This window comes from Phoxinus phoxinus (assembly GCF_949152265.1).
Source record: "Phoxinus phoxinus genome assembly, chromosome: 15".
NCBI lineage: Eukaryota > Metazoa > Chordata > Actinopteri > Cypriniformes > Leuciscidae > Phoxinus > Phoxinus phoxinus.
In genome coordinates this window covers 1,094,419-1,119,716 of record NC_136890.1, presented here as the reverse complement: position 1 = coordinate 1,119,716, position 25,298 = coordinate 1,094,419, and the positions used below count along the sequence as shown (strand labels likewise).

Sequence of the window (25,298 nt, the reverse complement as noted above, 5' to 3'; positions counted from 1 at the left end):
GGAACCAATGTGGTCGGAACCAAAGTTTACACTGCGTTCCCTGGAATCCTCTCAAACGGAGCACTTCTACATTCCGATTGGTTGCCGCCCAACCGCATCATAGCTCATTACCATAAAGTTGACGTGAATTCAACTCTCCTCGCGGGTCTCGCCGTTTAAGACACGCCGCGCCAGAGCTCGCCGCCGGCTCTCATTGAAAATGAATGACTTCCGGCCACTTTGACGCTCTCGCCGGCGGCGGTGTAAACGCACAGTCAGAGCGCAGAGCAGTAGGGTATATCACGCATCTGTGTGGAAATTTTAAACGAAAGTTGTTGTTTTTTTAAATAGATTTAACTTTGTTATATTATTTGTCTCAGGTGTGTATGCTCCTCTGTCTCAGGTGTGTATGCTGCCGCACTCGCTGCTGGCGGAGGTGGTGAGCTACACGCTGTGGCTGCTCGAGTGCTCCCACGCCTCCGGCTGCTGCCACGCCACCATGTTCTTCTCCATCTGCTTCTCCTTCAGGGCCGTGCTCGACCTCTTCGACAAGCAGGACGGCCTGCGCCGGCTCGTCAACCTGGTGAGCGCTGCTTAGGGATCAAACATTAAGAGTTAGAGAATACTCCACCCAGAAGTGAACATTTTGTCTTTAACCCCGTGTCCTAACCGGATGTGATGCGATAGATAAGATCCAGCGATAAGCAGATTGTATGTTTACACCAGACAGGATTATTACCTGGCAAAATCAATTCACAATCAGAAGAGTGTGGGGGTGGAGTCTTTCTCTGTAAGCGCACTGCACTCGCAACCAAATCAATCCCAGCCAATCAGAAGAGTGTGTGGGCGGAGTCTTTCTCTGTAAGCGCACTGCACTCGCAACCAAATCAATCCCAGCCAATCAGAAGTGTGGGGGCGGAGTCTTTCTCTGTAAGCGCACTGTACTCGCAACCAAATCAATCAATAATCCCAGCCAAACAGAAGAGTGTGGGGGCGGAGTCTGTCTGGTAGCACACTGCACTTGCAACCAAATCAATCAATAATCCCAGCCAAACAGAAGAGTGTGGGGGCGGAGTCTGTCTGGTAGCACACTGTACTCGCAACCAAATCAATCAATAATCCCAGCCAAACAGAAGAGTGTGGGGGCGGAGTCTGTCTGGTAGCACACTGCACTTGCAACCAAATCAAACTCCCAGCCAATCAGAAGAGTGTAGGGGCGGAGTCTCTCTGCTAGCACACTGCACTCGCAACCAAATCAAACTCCCAGCCAATCAGAAGAGTGTGGGAGCGGAGTCTCTCTGCAAGCACACTGCACTCTAAACCAAATCAATCAAACTCACAGCCAATTAGAAGTGTGTTGGCGGAGACTATCTGCAAGTGCACTGCACTCGCAAACAAATAAGCACATTATCAAATTCATAAATGTTACACTATTTTAACATGATTGTGACTGAAACAAGCATATCCACTTTCAGTACAGCTATAAATGATATTCAAACTATCACTAAATTCTTTTAGCATTAAATAAAGCACATATTCGCGATATAGACAAAATCACGGGAGGAAAGGGAAAGAACGAATGAATATGAAATGGCGACTGAAACGCGACCCATTAAGACAACCAGTTTTCCCTTCCAAGATGTTGATCTGCACAAAAATCCTGATAATCGGGCCGTCGTCTGATGAAATCAAATACACATAAGATGAAAACAATATCTGTGCTGTGATTTCGGCTATACTTGCATGTCAAATTAGAGAAGCAACATAATATCTGTTTAACTAGAGAGAGAGAGAGAGAGAGGGGTGCGAGAGAGAGAGAGAGAGAGAGAGAGAGGCCAAGTACGTTGACACTGATGGCATCATATGCACTCATGCTGAAAGGTTTGTCATAGCGTTCTCCCGGGGCAGGAGAGCTCCCAGGTGTGCTAACCCTTACAAAAAAATAAGAGAGAAAGGTGCGTGCGCGTGCTGGAAGAGAGAGAATGAATTATCTTAGGGGGGGGGTCGTCTTATATTCAGAGTCGTCTTATATTCGGGTATATACGGTAATTACGATATCGATATGAACAAAATAAAAGCCTCAGGAAAAACTGCCAATTAATGTTTGTACCTACAAACTTTTGAAAAATTAATTTGCCAAGTCTCTGAAACCTCCTATAAAACTACATAATATTTTAGAAAAATGGTACAAATAAATTGTTAATATTTTATTTGTATTTAGCCTTCATACAAGAAATGTGAAATCACTGAATAAGTAAGTAAACTTTATTTATATAGCACCCATCACAGAAATAATCACAGAGTGCTTTACAAGTAGCAAGTATACCATTTAAAAAACATCATACTAACATACAAAACATAAAACATAAAAGCACAATCAATTAAAAGCTTGTCTAAATAGTAGTGTCTTCAGCTGCTTTTTAAAAGAAACAATAGAATCGGCCACACGCAACGACAAGGGCAGGGAATTCCCATTTTTGGAGCAGTCGCCTGGAAGGAGCGATCTCCCCGAGTTTTAAGGCGGGTTTTAGGTACCATCAGGAGATTCTGACCTGAGGAGCGAAGAATACGAGACGAAGAGTAAGGGGTCAACATGTCAGTGATGTATTGAGGCGTCTGTCAATGTGTAGTGCTTTAAAAGTTAAAATTAAAATTTTATACTCAATTCTGTATTTTACCGGTAGCCAGTGGAGAGTAAATAAAATAGGAGTAATGTGTGCCCTTCTGTTTGTTCCTGTTAAAAGCCTGGCTGCGGCATTTTGAACCAGTTGAAGACGCCTCAGAGAACAATTGTTAAAACAAGTAAAAAGAGAATTACAATAATCTAACCGTGAAGAAATAAAAGCATGAATGATCATCTCCATGTTAGTTTTGGGCAGTATTGTTCTTAATTTAGAGATATTTCTCAATTGATAAAAACAGTTTCTGACCAACTGTCTAGAATGACCATCCAGGGACATCGATTGGTCAAACAGAACACCAAGGTTTCTTAGGCTCGTCTGGACAGAGGAGTCCAAGGAACAGAGGTGTTGTTTAATTTGTGATATTTTTTCTTCCGGAGCAATGATCATAGTTTCAGTCTTTTTTGTATTCAGTTGTAGAAAATTGTTATATAACCAAGACTTAATGCATGACAGACATTCCAATAAATCCGTTAATTTTTCAAACTCAGAATCATTAAAAGAGCAGTACAACTGAATGTCATCCGCATAAAAGTGATAAGACACATTTTTAAAATTTCTGACTATTTCACCAAGCTGACTCATATATAATAAAAACAAGAGAGGACCTAAAACGGAACCCTGAGGAACTCCATATGACAGTGGGGTCATATCTGACAGAATGTTATTTACAGACACACAAAATGATCTGTCGCTCAGGTAAGAGGTAAACCATCTAAGAACAACACCAGAAAAACCCATTTCATTGTGTAATCGATTTAACAGGACCGTATGGTCTAAAGTATCAAACGCAGAAGATAAGTCGAGTAAAATCAGCACTGTGTACTGTCTTGAGTCAGCAGCCATCAGAATGTCATTTTGAAACTTTAAGAAGTGCCGTCTCAGTTGAATGGCATTTCCGGAAACCTGACTGAAATTTATCAAGTATGTTTTTACCATTAAGAAATGTAATCAGCTGGCCAGCGACCACTCTCTCAAGAATTTTTGATAAAAAAAGGCATTTTAGATATCGGCCTATAGTTAGTTGGCACAGAAGAATCCAAATGAGGTTTCTTTAGTAAAGGGCTGACAACTGCTTGTTTAAAATGACTGGGAACAGATCCACTTAAAAGGGAAAGGTTAATCATTTTAACAACAAATGGTCCAAGTAAATCAAACGCATTTAATAACAACAAAGTCGGCACTACATCGAGCGGGCTAGAAGATGGTTTCATTTTACTTAATATGCCTTAATATAAACATAAGTTAATAACTCAACTTATTAATATTTTTAACTTTAAGCTATAGGCTAACATAGTTTATATATATTTTTGTCCGTACAATGGAAGGCAATGGGCTTTAATGTAATTTGATTTGCAACGTTCTTCAAAATATCTTAGTTGTAGGGTTGGGTGGGGTGTCCCTTTAAAGAGGGTGTGGCCGAGATGAACGCCAGATTGAGGTCTGGTGGCCTTTGATAATAATGATATTAGGGGAGGAGAGTCCTTTACTAGCAAGTTGATATTCCTACTACAACATTAATGTGCCCTGCTGAAAACAACAAGCCAGTCTGTTGGTCTGAGCTGGCCATCACGCTGCTTTATACTGGTCAGGCTAGTCTAGTTTCATGCTTTTAGAAGGCTTTTGTCAGCTGGAGGAAACTAGCTCAACAACAAGCTTTGCTCGGGCTGGTTCAAGATGGTGAAAATGTACTTTTAAAAGTTTTGTTCACCATATTCATCAGTTACTACTCACCCTCATGTGGAAGCTTGTTTCCGCCACAGAATAAAAATTAAAAAGGATAATTGTGACTATCTCACAATTCTGACTTTTTTTTCCCCAAAAAATATATATATAATATATAACTTTTGTTATAAAGTCAGAATTGCAAGATATAAACATGCAATTGTGAGAAAAAAAGTCAGAATTTGACATTATATCTCGCAAGTCTGACTCACACGCAATTGTGACTTTATATCTTGCAATTCTAAGAAAAAAGTCAGACTTGCAAAATATAAAGTCAAATTCTGACTTTTTCTCACAATTGCATGTATCTTGCAATTCTGAGAAATAGTCAGATTTGCGAGATGTAAACTCGCAATTGTAAGATAAAAAGGCACAATTGTCTTTTAAAATGTTTTATTCTGTGGCGGAAACAAGCTTCCATACCCTCATGTCATTCAAACCCTGTTTTATTATTCCTTTTACTTTCATTAAACAATGAAATTGGTTTGTCATTTATAATATGGACCTTATATGAACTACAGTTTTGAGTTTTGTGCCACACCAAAGGCTGAGGGGTTCACAGCAGAACCGTATAATAAGGCTGTACTCTTCATAGCGGTGTTAGTGTGCTCCTCTGCCTGAACGCTGTGGTGTGTTGTAGATCAGCACGCTGGAGATCCTGAACCCCGAGGACCAGGGGGCGCTGTTGAGCGACGACGAGATCTTCTCCAGCCGGCAGACGGCGAAGCACACCTGCATGGCCCTGCGCAGGTACTTCGAGGCCCACCTGAGCATTAAAGTGGAGCAGGTCAAGCAGTCGCTGCAGAGGACTGAGGGAGGAGCGCTCATACACACACAGCCTTATTACAAGGTACGCATGCTTTGACTGCAGTAATGATACTGAAAATTCAGCTTTGATCACAGGAATAAATTACACTTTGCTATAATAGGAATGCAGTGATATGAACATGTTGGCTGATACGATAACTCTGTATATTTGAAAGCCGAATAACCGATATATTGGCCGATAAATCTAAATCCAAATTTTTACATAATTTTTGAGAGCCTGGTTACAAAAACAAAAGTCGCGCCAGTAAAATCCACGTCTCAAACGCACAGTTATGATGTTCTCATTATAGTGTTATGTAGCCGATATGACAGACTTGTGCTGCACATGTTGCACTTTACTAGATTTTTCTTTTTTTGAAGTGATTCCAATCATATTTCAAGCCATTCAAAGTCATCATGTTGAACAGTGCGCATCTGAAGTGTCTCAGCTGGAGGAAATAACACATTATTGATCGGCTTTAATATATCAGACAAATGTTCTTATCGGGCCGATAACAATAAAGATGAACATATATCGTCCATTAGGGCTGGGATGGTTACCGCAATACCGCAGTCACGTGACGCCTACCGCGGGTCTGAGCTCGTCTTCGTCGTCACCGCAAAAAAAAAAAAAAATTGGGTCGCACATGTGCACGTTGTGTCTAATGACATGGATTCATTGATTCTAATGACATGGATTATGTCTAATGACATTGTGTCTTACGTGGATTCAAGGTTTTCTAAACTAAACTTATCAAACGATGGAGAAAATCCGACCTTTCGTGAGTTGGGAACGCAATGTTTCATGACGCATGATATAGATTCCATTCTAGAGATGCGCGGATCGGCTATTTAACTCATCTTCCGCTCACCATCCATCCGCACCAACGTTTTTTTGACCAATTTTCTAGGGCTGGACCCGAATAATCGAATATTCGTTCGGTGGGTTGGTATTCGATTTGAAAATTTGACATTTGAATATTTGTTTTTTGTTGTTGTTGTTTTTTGCACACCTGGGATCCCCCGCGAAACGGTTCTCATTCGCACTTGAATAAGGCCGGCGACACACTGGCTGCTTGGCATGTCTGTTTTTATTTCGGCACCCATGTTAACAGGTTGGAGTTTGCACACTACCTGCTGATACACGAGTCTCAGGAAAACGCGTGCATGCTAGAAAAAGAACCAACGGCTAAGATGTTTATGTGTAATTTTGACACGAATACATATTAATAAATGTAATGTTGGAATTTTAGGTTTTGACATAAATGCAAATATCAACTATAAATATTTAAAATATTATCGATTATACTGGCCAGACCGATCTACTGCGCATGCGAGTAGAGCGGACCTCAGCAGAAAGTATAAATACAAGTAGTCTGCGTCCGAGCTGTGCGCAGCTGTCGTGTACGCGTCCAAACTGGAGTATAACAGAGGCTTAAGTGTTCCAGCAACGGGAGTGTTCTAGAGCAGAACAGCAGAGTGTGTGTGGACAGAAGTGCATGAGAACAGCGGAGTGCGTGTGGAAGTGCATGTGGAAGTGCATGATGAGCTTGTGTTTTGGGTTAAGCTGCATTGTTTTGACATTGTGGAAAATAATAGAAACAAAATTTATTAGACTTTTTACCCGTTATTATCAATCTAAATTAATCTTGTTTTTAATTTAACTTAATTTCGTTTTTCTTTATTTAAATTTCGTTTTTCTTTATTTAAATTTAGTTTTTTCTTAGTTTAAATTTCGTTTTTTCTTTATTTAAATTTCGTTTTTTCTTTATTTAAATTTTGTTTTTTCTTTATTTAAATTTAGTTTTTTCTTTATTTAAATTTAGTTTTTTCTTTATTTAAATTTAGTTTTTTTTTATTTAAATTTAGTTTTTTCTTTATTTAAATTTCGGATTTTTTTTTTTTTAATTTCGTTTTTTCTTTATTTAAATTTTAGTTTTTTCTTTATTTAAATTTCGTTTTTTCTTTATTTAAATTTCGTTTTTTCTTTATTTAAATTTCGTTTTTTCTTTATTTAAATTTCGTTTTTTCTTTATTTAAATTTCGTTTTCTTTTTTTAAATTTAGTTTTTCTTTATTTAAATTTCATTTTTCTTTATTTAAATCTACCCTTTACTCTGTCAGTAATTTGTTAGTCAGAAAAATATTAGACTACCTTAAAAGTATTGCTTAATTTAACAGACCTGTGTGTGTGCGTTTTATATCACTATAGTGCAGTGTCCGCGTTCTCGGAGCATAAGCCCAGCCCGCGTTGAGGCGCGCTGCTTCCCGCTCGCGCTGTTCTGTAGTTTATTAAAAGTTTATTAATTCTGAACGTGTTGCGTCTCACGTGTCTATCTATATTGCACCAAATCGACACTGCACTCCCTTGTGAAGTCGATTGGATGAACGGTTCTCGAAATAATCAAAATGCAAACAGACATACAGACACATAGAGATTCCTGCTTTTATTAGAGAGAAGATTATGTTCAGCACCCTCTCTCCGAAGCTTCGAATATTCGATGTTCATTACTACCGAAGCTTCGAAGCTCAAAAAATGGTATTCGGACCAGCCCTACAATTTTCAAAACCGCACCCGCCCGCCATCCGCGGATTGTTTTAAGGTCTATGTGCGATGCAAGGCGGTTTACCGCCGGTTGCTTTTCAACCGCGGTAATAAAAAATCCATACCGTCCCAGCCCTATCGTCCATCCCTAAAAACAATATTTTTTCACCCGTCTGATATTGATATAGAGACATTTCTATGTCTATGAGCCTGATATTGCTCATATAAATATTCAAGTGTATGATACCGCTTTCATTCCTCAAGAAAAGCGATATGTTTGTCATAGTATCCGTTTAATGGTTAGTTACCACAGGCATTTCATGTGCTGCACTTTGTGTACCATGTTTATATTTATCTATTTACCACTTTGAGAAGTGAGATCTCGGATTGTAGTCCTTGAAAACCAAAAAAGTAGTGATTGAAAATGTCATTTTACAGAATCTGTACAAACCCCGTTTTAATGAATAGAATTTTGGGAAGAAGTTAAACTTGTAAATCTTGCCAGTTTGTGCTGTGTACGCTGACATGAGCTGAATCAGTTGTAGATGGGGTAACGGGTCGCAGTTGATCGTGATGCGTGTGGATCTGCTGACCCACGGTTCGGCACGCGTGTGACTCGCGGATTAACTGCTACATTTAGTGAAAGTTTATCATTTTACAATTTACACAATCAAACCATTTTAAATGTGGAAGCAGAGGCGAAAATCGGGACTCGCTCGGACACCGAACTGATTCCTCTTTCGTGTTTCCTTGTCTGGACACACACACAAACACGCACACACACACACACACACACACACACACACACACACAATACCCGTCTAAATGCCCGTCTCTGCAAGTGTTGTCCCGGTTCTGTCATGAGTGAACAGTTTAGAAAGAAACCTGATGTTTGTCCTTTATTCGCTCTTAAAGTGACGGCAGCCTAATATTCCTGCTGTCGTCATTAATGTTAATAAAACAACACAATACAGCTTTATCAAAGATGAAACCATATTTAATTTCTACAGTGAACAAATCGTGTTATTTTTCATTTCTGTACCTGAACACTACTGTACTGCTGCGTTCACACCAAACGCGAATAGAGCGTGTGGCGCGAGTGATGTCAATGTAAAGACGCGTTTACGCGCATCTGGAGGTCCATTTAGCCCAGCGCAGCAGTCGCAAATTTGCCTCATTCGCGCATCCAGTTCGTGCGGATTGATGCGCGAATGAGGCGAATTGAGCGTCTGGCGCCTGAGTTGAACTTTGGCATCAATTCGTGCCGCGTTAACCAATCAGGAGCCTGCTTGCTGCTGTCACGTGGTGAAGTGACGTGATAAACTTTTCAGATTATAATGTCATTTTAAATGTTTGGCCTTAATAACTTATTTTGTAATATGACTAGGGCTGGGTATCGTAACAAAATTTTCGATACCGATACCTTGACTTCGATACCGGTTCCTGAACGATACCTTTTTCGATACCAATTTTATGAAAATCAAAAAATTATGAAATTTGTTGACTTTTTTACACTCATATTTTGAGTCAGTAAAAAAGGACCAATGCTAAAGTTTTCTGTTTCCTAATCTATTAACAACATGTATTTTTTACTTCAATGAGCTCATTGTTTCTGCCTTAATGCATTGTTTAATTAATTGAAATGCATTACACACAGTCCCCTCTAACAGATCACTCTAAATTGTAATTTAGACACATGCATTATATGTAAAGCTGCTTTGAAACGATATGTTTTGTGATAAATGCTATACAAATAAATGTGAATTTAATTAAATACTGGCGTGCGAACTATACGCGCTCCAAAAAAAAAAACTGCATAAAGCTTGCCGCAAAGCAGTAGCGAAAGTAGCCTAATGATAATGGATGTGTCGGGAAAAAAATAGCAAGGATATATTTAAACGTTTTATTAATAAACATGTTTACTGATTGTGTTGTCTGCAAAGATGAATATGGTGATGTTGCCTCGATCGTGATTCCTGCAGTAGCCTTGTAGTGAACACGCACGCGCGCCTATGGATTGTATAAGCAAACTTTTTATTTCTAATGGTTTCGTTTAAAAGTAGACATATTTGAACCTATATTTAAGTCTATATGCCTTCTCGTGTCTGTGAGTCAAGTATCCTATACACTGAGTTTCGGTTCATTTGTGACGCGCAGCGCGCTCCAGTTCTTGCAGTCGAAGATGGATAAACACTCTCAAGTGTTGCCGGTCTTGGCAGCAATTATCTTTTCGAAAATATTGCATCGCGTGCTTCTGGCATCGAGTGTGGTACATAGGTAGGTACACTGTTTATCTTTTCCACATATTTTCTATCTATCTGGGTTGGGACACACACACAAACACACACACACTACAGCCTCATGTGCGACGAGCCGCGTCTCTCTGGGCAACCGCGTAAACTAACGTTAGTGTTTTTCCGCCACAGCCAATCATGCTGCATGCTGATTCATGGTTTCAGTGACGTTGACTAGATTAACCCCTTAGGTATCGAAATGTGGTACCGAAAAACAAGACATGTTTCGATACTCGGTAGTACCGAGACAATTCGGTCGGTACCTAAAAAGTATCGAACTCGATACCCAGCCCTAAATATGACTAAATGCCCGTGTGAAAGGAGTCATTAATGTATTTTAACTTGTACGTTTCATATAATAGAACCGAAGCTATAGATTGTGAATTTAAACATTTCTCGTTTACCAGCGGCAGACGTCAGGACTTTGTTTAGTATTCATCTCTGCTTGTTATTTGTGTATTTGTTCATATTTTATTTCTCACTGTTCATTTGTTCTTAATAGTGTTTGAACTTTATCAGTTAGGCTCGTAGTGTTTGATGCGGTGGTCAAGTGAGCTTTAAGTAATAAAAGTACATTTATTTTAAAATGATCCGATCCGTGGCTCAAAACCCGTAGATGATCGCCCCGTGAACTCTGACCCGTTGCTCCGCTGATGTCTCCTGATGTCCGCAGGCGTGCTCCTACACACACGAGCAGGTGGTGGAGATGGTGGAGTTCCTGATCGAGTTCGGCCCGGCGCGCCTGTACTGGGAGCCGGCCGAGGTCTTCCACATCCTGTCCTGCGTCCAGCTCCTCCTGCAGCTCATCTCCATCGCCTGCGACTGGAGGACCTACTACGGCAGGTGAGCAGCAGTGCATGCTGGGAGTCTGGCTGGCTTTCTTTGAGTTTGTGTACGTGTGATCAAAGGTGCAAACAGTTATTTTGTTTGATGTATCGCAGTAAACTTTCTGATGGCAGTCATCTCGGACTTTCTATCGGTGTGAATGGAGCGTCATCCAAAAAGCAAAGGTTTTGGGTTGTAGATGCAATAGTTTAAATACACGCTGTTCGCACAACTTCCATGAGCAGAAGTGTCAATGATGATAAAACGAGTCGAGTTCGGCCGGTTGTGTGATCGCAACATGCCGGACTGGTGTAGGGGCAAAAATCACAATATCCTAAAGTTTGGTTGATTATGAAGTGTATCATTGTACACCTTTTTATCTCTTATGATTCTATTGCAACAAGTGTACCACAATACAAAGTCGTCTTGTAATACTACTCATATTGTTTGTAAGTGTTATTGCTTGTGGTTGACCGATATATATTTGCACTGTGAACACGTGTCCGAGCTCCCATTCTCCTTCTTCAGTAGTTTACTGTCCCTGTTGATTAATTAAACCAAGTAAACTCTATACGAAGAACTATCGTAGTGTTTGCGTTTCTATTATTTTGAAGCAGGACTTTTATTTTGAAAGCGCTTTTAAGGCATGGGCTGATTTGAACTACTTTAAAAACAATGTTCTCCAATATAATATGCTCAGATTAGTCATTTGTTCATGAATCAAGTTGCATTTATTTATTTATTTTTATTATTTATTTTATTATTTATTTATTTAACAGGGACAATGTAAAATATACATTAACCTTAAAAAGGAGAGATGCATTATACCAGGTTGTAGCACTTGTGCTAATTTTCACCTGTAGTCCCTGGGCAGGCTGATGTCAACAGTCTTACAAAAACAAAACAAACAAACAAAACAATTTTGTTTTTAATAAAATACACGTTAAAAGTACATTTATCCCAAAAACAGCACAACAATGATCACACCCTTCATTCATTCCACAACATTTACAAATACAATCTCACATACATATCAATTACAATACATTATGTAAACATGTTTATTTTAAAAGAAGCCATTTTTTGGCCCGATGTGAAAAAATGTTATTTCTATAGCGCTTTTTTTTTTTTAAAGTAGAAAAACACCATGTAAATGTTCAGCATATTGCCCATTCACAAGCATTCATGTCATGTGACTCATGACGTGCACATGATTATTTTTTTTTGCTTTTTTTTTGCTTTTATGAACATGAACATCAGTCAGAAGAAAAAAAAAAAAATTGTAACAGTGACGTGTTTTGTTTTTACCCCTAACCCCAACTTAAAATTTCAACTAGTCCCCCCAAAAAATATAAAATTAATAAAAATAAAATGTATGTGCACCTGATTTGAACCGTTTTTCAAAAGACCTGTTGCACTATTGTGTAAAACCTTTAGTAATGAGGGGGACGAATGACCTCTTGTGGTGTGTGTGTTTCAGGGCTGACACTGTGAGGTACGCGCTGGACATCTTGAGCATTCTGACGGTCATCCCCAAAACCCAGGTTCTGCTGTCGGAGAACGTGGCGGTGCTGGACGAGAGCGGCTCCTCCATCTCCACTGTCGGTGAGAAGGGTTCTTCACACACACCTGGTGCCGGTGCCTACAGGAGCCCGAAGACATTTACTCTACAATAAGCAGCTAACATGCTCAAAGCGTCGGCCTGAGTAATGACATGTCGTTTAACGGCACAGGCATTTGAAGTAGAGATCCACCGAAATGAAAATTTTGTCTGATACCGATAATTGGTCCGTTTTATCAGATTAAAGACCATAAAAAGTATTAATGGGTAAAAAAAATTAATTTTAAGAGGTCTTAAAAGGCTGTGATTTGAATTAAATCAATGCAAGTGCTGCACGTTTCAAAAAAGGAAAAAAGTCCCTCTTTATGCATAATAATTTTATTTATTTTTTGTTATAATTACCAATTGGTAATTTTAGTTCACACTAAACTATATCTGGCATTTAATTCAACACACTCTTGTAGTTTCCGTCTAGGCCTGTCAAAAGGAGGAACGATTAAGAACATTAACATTCAATATATACATTTTAGTGTTATCAGCATTATTTTTATTTCCTTATTTGCTTATTGTCATATCAGCAAAATTCAATATCTGCTGACCTCTCATTTATCTGTCTTCATATATTGGTACATATTCAATATATACATGTGTACTGAAGTTGGTTAAGTCATGCTTTGGTACTTTAAACTTGCAGTTCACCAGGTTTGTTGAGGAGCAGTATTGAGTCCTTGTACCTGTTTAAAGTCGACATGAAATAAAAGTTGCGATTGTATATCGAGTGAAGCACTTTAGAGCGACAAGAAGATGGGCGGGCTTGATTGTGTCTGTGTGGATTTAATTGGATGGGACAGATGGGAGACGTATTTCCTCTAGTGGAAGCGTTTGGTACTGCAGTCGAACAACATCTCACTGGAAGATAATTTTTTGAGAGATCAGGCTCAATTTTTGAACACAACTTGTTTAGATTTATGGCTTTGATTTTCTCGCAATTTTAGAGTAAAACATGTTTTTGAAAATATTGTTGCGTTAAAGCATTCAAGATTTACCACAGTTTAAGTTGAAAATGTAATTTAATCGAAGAGTGAATAAATGGATTATAAATAGTGTAAATATAATTTAGTACCATAAAATCCCCTAAAAACACAAAATATTAAATAAAAACATTATCGAACTAAAATATAGTACCGTATTTTCCGGACTATAAGTCGCTCCGGAGTATATCAGTAAAAAAATGCGTCATGAAGAGGAAAAAAACATATATAAGTCGCACTGGACTATAAGTCGCATTTATTTAGAAATTTATTTCACAAAATCCAAGACCAAGAACAGACATTTAATCTGGAAAGGCAAGTTATACACAACAGCACACAGAACAACAGCTGAATAGTGTCCGGTGTGTTAGCGTAACACATTAACAGTTATTCAGCTACACATTAGCATAAAGAACATATACCTGAGGCTGAATATGCTAAACTAACATTAGCCAGCGAGTCCAACATGTTACCGGTCAGCAAGTTCACCAAGCTCCCGATCTCACTCCACAACACTGAACTCTTCATCCTCGGTGTCGCTTCTGAACAACTCCGCTAACTAGAGCGCCCTCTTGCGGCTGTAGACGGTAATGTTTTCTCTTGGTTCATCAGTCAGTTTGAATTAATTTTTATATAAGTCGCACCTGACTATAAGTCGCAGGACTAGCCAAACTATGAAAAAAAAAGTGTGACTTGTAGTCCGGAAAATACGGTACATTTAATTGAAATAAAAAATGATGTTCTATATGGACATCCAGTATTAATTTAATTTATGCAAGTATTAAATGTGATTTCTGTGTTCTGCAGGGATGAGCATCGTGCTGGTCGTCGCAGAGGGTGAAGTATTCGTAAACGACGCCGAAATCCAGAAGTCGGCCCTGCAGGTGATCATAAACTGCGTCTGCGCTCCAGACAAGCGCGTCTCCAGCATCGGCAAGTTCATCTCAGGAACGCCACGCCGGCGTCTGCCGCAGAGCCACCGCGCTAGCGAGAGCGTGCTAGCCAAGATGTGGAACGTGGTTCAGTCCAACAACGGGATCAAAGTCCTGCTGTCCCTGCTGACCATCAAGATGCCCATCACCGATGCTGATCAGATCCGCGCGCTAGCGTGCAAGGCCTTGGTTGGATTAGCACGTAGTGCCGCGGTACGGCAAATCATTAGCAAGCTTCCGCTATTCAGCAGCGGTCAGATCCAGCAGCTCATGAAGGAGCCGGTGCTTCAGGACAAGCGTAGCGAACACGTGCGCTTCTGCAAGTTTGCAGCAGAGCTAATCGAGCGAGTGTCCGGGAAGCCTTTGTTGATCGGCACTGACGTGTCGTTAGCGCGGCTGCAGAGAGCTAATGTTGTGGCGCAGTCGCGCATCTCGTTTCCAGAGAAGGAACTACTTCTGCTAATTCGGAATCATCTTTTATCTAAAGGTCTTTCGGACACGGCTACGGCTTTAACGAAGGAAGCTGAGCTTCCCATGGGTCTCCATGCGCTAGCACATGCTAGCGTGCCGCCGTTCACTCCCGTTTCTGTGGCCACGTCTCCTTCTCCTGCCGCCGGCATCCCTCGGACTCCTCGACTCACTAACGGAGTCGCGGCTCGTTTGGGTGGCCACACCCCTCATCATCCACAGCCCCGCCCATCGACCTCACAGGCTCCGCCCCTGCCACCTCCTGCCGTTTCTCACCACAGCAACGGTTCTCCGCTAATCGGGCGAATCGTGTTCTCGCGGGAACGACCGTCACCGTGTCCCGCCGCTGGAGGGAAGAAGCCGAAAGTGTTGAGGCAGAAATCAGATCATGGAGCGTTTATTCAGAGTCCGGCTATGAAGAAGCAGCTGGACAGACATCTGCCCTCTCCACCTTCTCTAGACAGGTGTGCTAGTCTGTGTTTATATACCTAGCATCCGGTGCTCTTCGCTCATTTTTGAATGAGATTTTACAGTTTGTGTTTTTGAATTTTTTACTTCATTGGAATTGTACGAAACTTGGCAAAGGTTTTAGCACTTGCTATGTAAACACACACAAAAAAAATCGTGGACATGATTGGAACAGGTTAAATGGTCCTGAAAAAGTCACTCTTGTGCTCCTCGCGGTCAGAAATGTGCGAATTGGAAATTAATGGGAGATTAATTTTATGTAGTGGAAACTTTTGGTACTGCAGCCGAACACAATCTCACTGAAAGCTAATTTTTTTTAGATATCAACCTAAAATGTAGAACACAACTTGTTTAGGTTATGGCTTTGATTTTTTTTTTTTTTTTTTTTTTTTTTTTTTTTTAAGCTTCAGGACACCTGAAGAGCACCAGAGTATTAAAGTCCCCCTGTAGTCAATCATTTTATCCCTTAAAACTTCTCTTTGATAACCAGAATGAAAAAATGTCTTTATGCCTTAAAATATCTTGAATGTAATTCGACACCCTTGCCTCATTTAGTATGCGCAGCTCTATGAATATGCAAATGAGCCCCGCCTCCACTCACTCACTCACTGATATAATGTTTTTTTATAAAATGGTTACCACACAATACAAATATTAAAGCCAAAAAATATGTATCAATGCAACTATTTAATGTATATCACTAAAAATCACTCAGTAAAATCACTAAAAGCCTTCCTTCCGCTGGAAAAAATAGTCCCTGACCGTAAACGGCAACAGAAGTTAAATGCATTATTTCACCACTAGATGGCGTCGAAGACTGTCTTTATGAGTGAGTCCGTCAGTAGAGAAGACTTTTACATTGAAAGGACTCAACATATGTTTACGTTGCTAAGAGTGTGGTTTTGTGATGCAGAGAACCGTTGGGTGAAGCGGTCATAGCCGCGGGGTGTTCTCGTGAATAAAACACATCTATCCGTGTGAAATGAATCTAACCGTTTTATAGGAATAATTGCATTGTGTTCTTGTTTGCAGTATTATATCATGTGTTCTTGTCTGCAGTATTATATCATGTGTTCTTGTCTGCAGTATTATATCATGTGTTCTTGTCTGCAGTATTATATCATGTGTTCTTGTCTGCAGTATTATATCATGTGTTCTTGTCTGCAGTATTATAACGGAGTATTTGCGCGAGCAGCACGCGCGCTGCAAGAACCCGGTGACGACGTGTCCTCCCTTCAGCCTGTTCACCCCTCATCAGTGTCCCGAGCCCAAGCAGAGACGCCAGGCGCCCACTAACTTCACCCCGCGGCACACTCGCCGGGTCGTGTACCCCAAATACGGCGGAGTGGATGGAGGCTGCTTCGACAGGCATCTCATCTTCAGCAGGTGCGCCTCTGGGGTTTCTGGGGTCAGGCGTTGAGCAGGGCTAGCGCTGGCTAGCGATTTATGTTTCGATTTAACTCAATGAATATAGATTTAATACAAATCCTATATTTATAAAAAGGAACCGTGAATACAAGTTTACAAGTGCTTAGAGGTGCAGTGTGTGGTGGTTAGCGACATCTAGTGGTGAGGTTGTGAACTGCAGTCAACAGAAGTTATGGTGGGCAACAGGAAGTGATGTCGTTGTCTCAGACCGCAGAGAGTAGCCAGTTAAACAACGAGGTTTCTTTATTTTTCACTGAATGTCTTTCCTGAGGTAAATTGCGTGACATTATTGTTCTCTAGCTGTGTGACTGACGGTTGAAACACTGATTGATGGATTACATGAGACATGATTGATCTCAGGAAGTTGTTCTGTATCTTTCAACATTCCTTCTGATGTTCACTGATGTTTATTTGCTGCTGGAACTAGTAGTGAAGAGGTGATCGGTTCATCTGAGACACACACACACACACACACACACACACACACACACACACACACACACGGAGATACAAATAGTGTTTAGTGAAGTTTAGTTCCCGCATCAACTGAAAGCAGCACTGACTAGAAGGTCGAACTTGGGATTTAAGAATCTGTGTGTGTGTGTGTGTATGTGTGTGCGCTGATGTTCCTCATGTCTGACGTGTGTGTGTGCAGGTTTCGCCCGATCTCGGTGTTCAGGGAGGCTGAGGAGGATGAGAGTGGCTTCATGTGTTGTGCGTTCTCGGCTCGAGAGCGGTTCCTGATGTTGGGCACGTGCACCGGCCAGCTCAAACTCTACAACGTGTTCAGCGGACAAGAGGAGGCCAGCTACAGCTGCCACAGCTCAGCCATCACACACCTCGAGCCCTCCAGAGTAAACACACACACACACACACACACACACACACACACACACACACACACACACACTAGGGGTTGCACGACTACTGACTTCTGCTAGTCGATTTCTTATCAAAACAATACTCGAGTTACTCGACTACTCGTGGTTCACGCTACTGCAAAGACATGAAATGGTTCTTATCAATAAATGTTTATTAATTCATAGCCTAATGCAACAATTACATAAGTAAACTCTGAAAACATTAGTTTAAATATTTTAATAGCTCTTTAAACGCAAAGCGGAGAGCGCAGTTTCAGCGGCAAGTTCAAACTAGACAGACATTTAAGAGATACGGTATACAGTCATAACACTTATTACACAGCACCACATAAATAATTATGGAAATAAGAGATATTGATATTTCTAATTAAACCGTTTTAAAATCGTACCTGTTTGTATCCCGTAATCCGACCGTGTACAAAACAATAGTGACAAAATGGCCGCCGCTGCGTTTGCATGAAACGAGAGAGCGAGTCGACGATACTGGATGACATTATTAAATAACTCAACACAAAATATTGACTTGAGTTTTAATATTTTATTAGCTCACCAAGCGCAAAACTTCCATGAAGAAAAACTGTTCCTAGCGAGCGTGTAGCGCTGCTGACCTCAGGGACCCGGATGAGCCGGTGTTTCTGTGTTCTGCTGTTATCTGGGAATAATATACCGCTGGATGTGTGATTGACCAATCAGAATCAAGCATTCCACAGAGCCGTGTAATGTTGTTTTCGTTTCCGTGGTAAAATAAGGCTAATGCTAAGAATTTAGGCAGTTGAAGTGGTTCATCCACATCTGGAGGTGGCGTTTTCCTGAAATGATGCTTGCCCTGCCTCTAGTATCAAAGCACACAGTTGTGATTGTCTGAGTGTTTATGGCATATTCTGATGTGTGTGTGTGTGTGTGTGTGTGTGTGTCAGGACGGCTCGCTGCTGTTGACGTCCGCATCGTGGAGTTATCCGCTGTCAGCGCTGTGGGGGATGAAGTCCGTGTTCATCATGAAGTGAGTCTCCAGCCCATCAGCACTCAGCTCATGTTCTTCATATGGGTTTTAACCGATGAACTCTGTTTCCAGGCACTCTTTCCTGGATGATCATTATGTGGAGTTCAGCAAACTCTCTCAGGACAGAGTCATCGGAACTAAAGAGCACATCGCACATGCAAGTCTCCTTCCTAACCAATACGGTCTTTCATTCGCTCAGTGTTGTGTTTCAAGTGTTAGGGAATCCTCTCCTATGCAGCGCAGTACTAAACAAACATGCAGATTCTACAACTTGTATATAATATGTGATTCAATTTAGGGATGCTCGATGTATCGGTATCGGCCGATATATGTTAATTTTTAACGTTATCATTATCGGGCCGATAAGAAAATGTGTCTGATATATTAAAACCGATCAATAATGTGTTATTTCCTCCAGCTGAGACACTTCAGATGCGCACTGTTCAACATGATGCTTCTGAATTCCTTGAAATATGATTGTAATCATAAAAAATACAGTTCAGTGAAAAATATAGGCTATTTAAATTATAATGGCCCTCATTTATGAAAAGTGCGTACACCAAATTTTCAGTGTACACCCAAAACCACGGTGACTTTGTGATTTATCAATATGGACGTTGGCGTACGTTACGCTCAAATCCTACGCCAGCTCAGGCGGTGGTGTACATGCGCACGTTTGGAGTTAGTGCTGAAATGCGCAGAAAAACAATTCCTAACACCACAAAACGCACTGACAAACTAAAGATATGATATATTATGACCCACTGTAAAAAAACAACAACATACAAAAATAAACACTGAAGTTTATCATTTCTGAGTTAAGCCCGGCAGGTGCGCACGGACTGGGTTCAGGAATGAAAGGCTTTCAATGACCAAACAATAATTCAGACTGACAAAATAATTAAAATGACATTCTTCTTCTTTTAAATAATAATAATAATAATACAAATAATAACAAAAACACAGACATTCTTCTTCTAAATAACAATAAGCGTCATTAATAATCAAAATAATAATACTAATAAGAAGAATATTACAAATTGTCATGCAATTATTCACATCATCATCACTATTGTACACCCCATTACATGATGTCATGCGAAATTCAACGCTAACGGTTTCAAAACACGTGCTGTAAAATAATGCATTGTTGTGATAGGTCATTTGCTCAACCAACCAGCGTTTTAAACTGGATTTCCACCGGAGAAGTTTCTCCTCTTTGCCGTCTTCCGTGTGTCCATGGCGTAAAGTGAGGGCGTGGGGGAGGCGGAGACGTGAATATATAGGGGCGTGTTAATCTAATGACGATCGTTTTCAGCCGCGGCATTTATCAAGAGGCAGGTGTTGCGTACACCTGAATATCAAAGGTACGCACAGCTTCATAAATCAGGCGGTGAGAGGAGTGTAAGCATAATCTTACGCCAACATATACGCCCGTTTCCACGCAAGATTGATAAATGAGGGCCAATGAGAGCTTCATAATTGTGTGCTTGGGACATGGATGTTAATGGTGATACTTTTGTTTTTGTAATCAGGCTCTCAGAAATTATATAAAAATTTCGATTTATCGGTTATCTGCTTTCAAATATAAAGAGTTATCGGTTATCAGTATCGGGCAAAATGTTCATATCGGTGGATCCCTAATGTGAGGCTGATAACCAGCTGACAGGGAAATGTTCGCATAACCAAGAAAATGCATCGGTATATAATATAATTATCGGTTATCGGTAAAATGTTCATATCGGTGCATCCCTAATCAAATGATATCGCCCTGCATCTGTATTTCTGCAGATATATGACATCCAGACAGGACAGAAGATCCTGACCCTCAATAACCCCGACCTGGCCAACAACTACAAGCGCAACTGTGCCACGTTTAACCCCACGGATGACCTGGTCCTGAACGACGGGGTCATGTGGGACGTGCGCACATCTCAGGCCATCCACAAGTTCGACAAGTTCAACATGAACATCAGTGGCGTCTTCCATCCCAATGGATTAGAGGTCATCATCAATACAGAGATCGTATGCTTTTCTGCTCGGTGAACCGCTGTTTTATTATGATGCTGTTTCTGATTCTTCTGTTTTTGTTAAAGTCTCCCTGTACTCGATCATTTAATTCCTGAAAACTCATCTCTGATCACCAAAATGACACGTTTTCTCCTTCATGCCTTAAAATATCTTGAATGTAACTCGACACCCTCGCCTCATTTAGTATGCGTGTTTCTATGAATATGCAAATGAGCCCCGCCTCCACTCACTCACTCATTTAGAGATCCACTGGCTGACGATCACACATTGATCGGTTTGGTTACAAGGTAGTGTGTGACGTCAGAAACACCAGCGATTTCAAACCGTGTGTTTGAGACTGTCTTTACAAGCAACATTAAAAGCTGAATTTACACCACAGAGGGACTTTAACTCTTTACAATATGGTTTTAAATCAAATGTTGTATCTGTTGACATTAGTTAATGCACTGTGAGCTAGCATCAGCGAACACTGCACAACTGTCCCACTTTATATTAGGCGCCTTTACTATGTACTAAAATTTAAATAAATTATTTGATACAATGCGCTTATACTTAAACACGTTTTTACATTGTACTTATATTTTTAAAATGCCTGCATTCTGTAGTTACATCTATAGTTAACCCTTAAACCAGCAAACCCATCCTAACCTGAGTTTTACAATACAGCATCAACACAATAAGCACGTTGTAACGAAGTATTCATTTTGTTTTTGATTCAAGTGCACAGTAGTTAAAGACCCGACCCAGTAGTTCAGTGCCTGTTAATGTAGAAAGGGTGGATTTGGGAAAAGTCTTCCCGGGAAGCGTGTGGATGCTTGAGTGCTGAATTGTTTGCTTTAACTGGAGCTCCAGTGGGATTTGAGGACGTTTCATCTCCTCCACACGGTACCAGCGCTGGATCAGTGCAGGATCGTTTTCAACAACAATGGAACCGTCATTTATGGAGGTGAGCGACACATGCACCGCATTCAGATCCTCTCCTTTAGTGTGGGCGACTTGTGCTTTACTCCTCATCAGTCGGCACTCCATACCCTATGGAAGCTTGTTTCCGCCACAGGATAAAAAAGCGACTCTGCGACTTTTTATCTTGCAATTCTGACTTTATATCACGCAATTCTGACTTTATATCACGCAATTCTGACTTTATATCACGCAATTCTGACTTTATATCACGCAATTCTGACTTTATATCACGCAATTCTGACTATATCGCGCAATTCTGACTTTATATCACGCAATTCTGACTTTATATCACGCAATTCTGACTTTATATCACGCAATTCTGACTTTATATCACGCAATTCTGACTTTATATCACGCAATTCTGACTTTATATCACGCAATTCTGACTTTATATCACGCAATTCTGACTTTATATCACGCAATTCTGACTTTATATCACGCAATTCTGACTTTATATCACGCAATTCTGACTTTATATCACGCAATTCTGACTTTATATCACGCAATTCTGACTATATCACGCAATTCTGACTATATCACGCAATTCTGACTATATCGCGCAATTCTGACTTTATATCACGCAATTCTGACTTTATATCACGCAATTCTGACTATATCACGCAATTCTGACTATATCACGCAATTGCGACTTTATATCACGCAATTCTGACTTTATATCACGCAATTCTGACTATATCACGCAATTCTGACTTTATATCACGCAATTCTGACTTTATATCACGCAATTCTGACTTTATATCACGCAATTCTAACTTTATATCACGCAATTATGACTTTATATCACGCAATTATGACTATCACGCAATTATGACTTTATATCACGCAATTCTGACTTTATATCACGCAATTCTGACTTTATATCACGCAATTCTGACTTTATATCACGCAATTCTAACTTTATATCACGCAATTATGACTTTATATCACGCAATTATGACTATCACGCAATTATGACTTTATATCGCGCAATTATGACTTTATATCACGCAATTATGACTTTATATCACGCAATTATGACTTTATATCACGCAATTCTGACTTTATATCACGCAATTCTGACTTTATATCATGCAATTCTGACTTTATATCACGCAATTCTGACTATCACGCAATTCTGACTATATCATGCAATTCTGACTATATCGCGCAATTCTGACTTTATATCACGCAATTCTGACTTTATATCACGCAATTCTGACTTTATATCACGCAATTCTGACTATCACGCAATTGCGACTTTATATCACGCTTTATATCACGCAATTCTGACTTTATATCACGCAATTCTGACTTTATATCACGCAATTCTGACTTTATATCACGCAATTCTGACTATATCACGCAATTCTGACTATATCGCGCAATTCTGACTTTATATCACGCAATTCTGACTATATCACGCAATTCTGACTATATCACGCAATTGCGACTTTATATCACGCTTTATATCACGCAATTGCGACTTTATATCACGCAATTGCGACTTTATATCACGCAATTGCGACTATCACAGAATTCTGATTTTATAACAACTAACTTTATCTCGCAATTTTTTATTTATAACACACAATTACAACTTTATATCACGCAGTTCTGACTTTATATCATGCAATTGTGTCTTTATATCACGCAATTGTGACTTTATATCACGCAATTGTGACTATCATGCAATTGTGACTTTATATCACGCAATTGTGTGTGTTTCACTGATGTTGTGTGTGCTGTAGCCATGTTGCAGGCTGACGATGAGGATGACATGATGGAGCAGCAGATGAAGAGTCCCTTCGGTTCCTCCTTCAGGACCTTCGACGCCACCGACTATAAACCCATCGGTATCTTCATCCTCAGTTCATAAACATCCTTCAGCTTCTACAGAAGAATGTGATGTGATCGGTCTTGTTAGTGTAAAAGCATTTACAAAAGAGACAGACTGTCACATGCTGTCCATAGACTGAAAATAACCTAGCCTTTCTGTAATGAGTGTTGTTGTTTTTAGCTGGTGAATAATGCTAATAATTGTATTGAATAATGAATATTTAAATGTTTTTTGTATTTGCTAAAATCTTCATGATGGTGTGTTTGCTTCCTCAGCCACCATTGATGTGAAGAGGAATATCTTTGACCTGTGCACAGACACCAAAGACTGCTATCTGGCCGTCATCGAGGTATGATGCACATGCATTCATTTATTTATATGGTTTTGTATATACAGTTGCACCAACTCTGGGACAAACTTTATTTTATTTTAGCGCAAATACATTTAAAGAATCTTTTATAGAATTGTACTCATTTTGTACATGTACTTTTATTTTTTGTCTTAAGTTTGTTTTCATTATGTTGTACTTTAATAAACATTTAACAACATAATATCATATGTATCTGCCATGTAATTAGCCGGTGATGCTGATATGGCAATAAACTCAAATACTACTACTATATCTACACTGAGTCTGTGCTCTTAACATTAAGAGTTCTCTTGTTCGGTTTGATGACGGTTTGAAGAAATGATCTTCTCTGAAGTGAATTCTACAAAACTACATTCATACAATAAAATCATCTGTCTCCCATATTGTGTGTGTGTGTGTGCGCTACAGAATCAGGACTCTATAAACATGGACACTGTGTGTCGTCTGTATGAAGTGGGCCGCCAGAGACTCGCTGAGGAGGAGGAGGATGAGGAAGATCAGGTGATGCAAAACACATATTTCAAATTCATATTGTCAGTGGCTCCAGTGCGTCATCGACATTAGGGGAGGGGCCAGGAGCTCAGTGGGTCCAGTGCGTCATCTACATTAGGGGAGGGGCCAGGAGCTCAGTGGCTCCAGTGCGTCGTCGACAGTAGGGGCGGGGCCAGGAACTCAGTGACTCCAGTGCGTCATCGACATTAGGGGAGGGGCCAGGAGCTCAGTGGCTCCAGTGCGTCGTTGACAGTAGGGGCGGGGCCAGGAGCTCAGTGGCCCCAGTGCGTCGTTGACAGTAGGGGCGGGGCCAGGAGCTCAGTGGCTCCAGTGCGTCGTCGACAGTAGGGGCGGGGCCAGGAGCTCAGTGGCTCCAGTGCGTCATCGACAGTAGGGGCGGGGCCAGGAGCTCAGTGACTCAAGTGCGTCATCGACAGTAGGGGAGGGGCCAGGAGCTCAGTGGCTCCAGTGCGTCGTTGACAGTAGGGGCGGGGCCAGGAGCTCAGTGGCCCCAGTGCGTCGTTGACAGTAGGGGCGGGGCCAGGAGCTCAGTGGCTCCAGTGCGTCGTCGACAGTAGGGGCGGGGCCAGGAGCTCAGTGGCTCCAGTGCGTCATCGACAGTAGGGGCGGGGCCAGGAGCTCAGTGACTCAAGTGCGTCATCTACATTAGGGGAGGGGCCAGGAGCTCAGTGGCCCCAGTGCGTCGTCGACAGTAGGGGCGGGGCCAGGAACTCAGTGACTCCAGTGCGTCATCGACATTAGGGCAGGGGCCAGGAGCTCAGTGGCTCCAGTGCGTCGTTGACAGTAGGGGCGGGGCCAGGAGCTCAGTGGCCCCAGTGCGTCGTTGACAGTAGGGGCGGGGCCAGGAGCTCAGTGGCTCCAGTGCGTCGTCGACAGTAGGGGCGGGGCCAGGAGCTCAGTGGCTCCAGTGCGTCATCGACAGTAGGGGCGGGGCCAGGAGCTCAGTGACTCAAGTGCGTC

At 40.9% G+C, this 25,298-nt stretch overlaps 1 protein-coding gene across 1 annotated transcript in view; it reads left to right on the top strand.

Moving 5' to 3' along the window:
- Positions 1 to 25,298, top strand: part of dcaf1 (ddb1 and cul4 associated factor 1) — a 54,134-nt gene that overhangs the window by 21,789 nt on the left and 7,047 nt on the right. The window contains exons 10-23 of the mRNA XM_079637001.1: positions 383 to 562; positions 5,026 to 5,235; positions 10,704 to 10,873; positions 12,336 to 12,460; positions 14,255 to 15,311; positions 16,483 to 16,701; positions 17,399 to 17,597; positions 18,542 to 18,624; positions 18,697 to 18,781; positions 20,416 to 20,649; positions 21,508 to 21,601; positions 23,367 to 23,471; positions 23,731 to 23,804; positions 24,234 to 24,326. Of these exons, the coding sequence (XP_079493127.1) occupies positions 383 to 562; positions 5,026 to 5,235; positions 10,704 to 10,873; positions 12,336 to 12,460; positions 14,255 to 15,311; positions 16,483 to 16,701; positions 17,399 to 17,597; positions 18,542 to 18,624; positions 18,697 to 18,781; positions 20,416 to 20,649; positions 21,508 to 21,601; positions 23,367 to 23,471; positions 23,731 to 23,804; positions 24,234 to 24,326 (2,928 nt within the window). The remainder of the gene's footprint in view (positions 1 to 382; positions 563 to 5,025; positions 5,236 to 10,703; positions 10,874 to 12,335; positions 12,461 to 14,254; positions 15,312 to 16,482; positions 16,702 to 17,398; positions 17,598 to 18,541; positions 18,625 to 18,696; positions 18,782 to 20,415; positions 20,650 to 21,507; positions 21,602 to 23,366; positions 23,472 to 23,730; positions 23,805 to 24,233; positions 24,327 to 25,298) is intronic.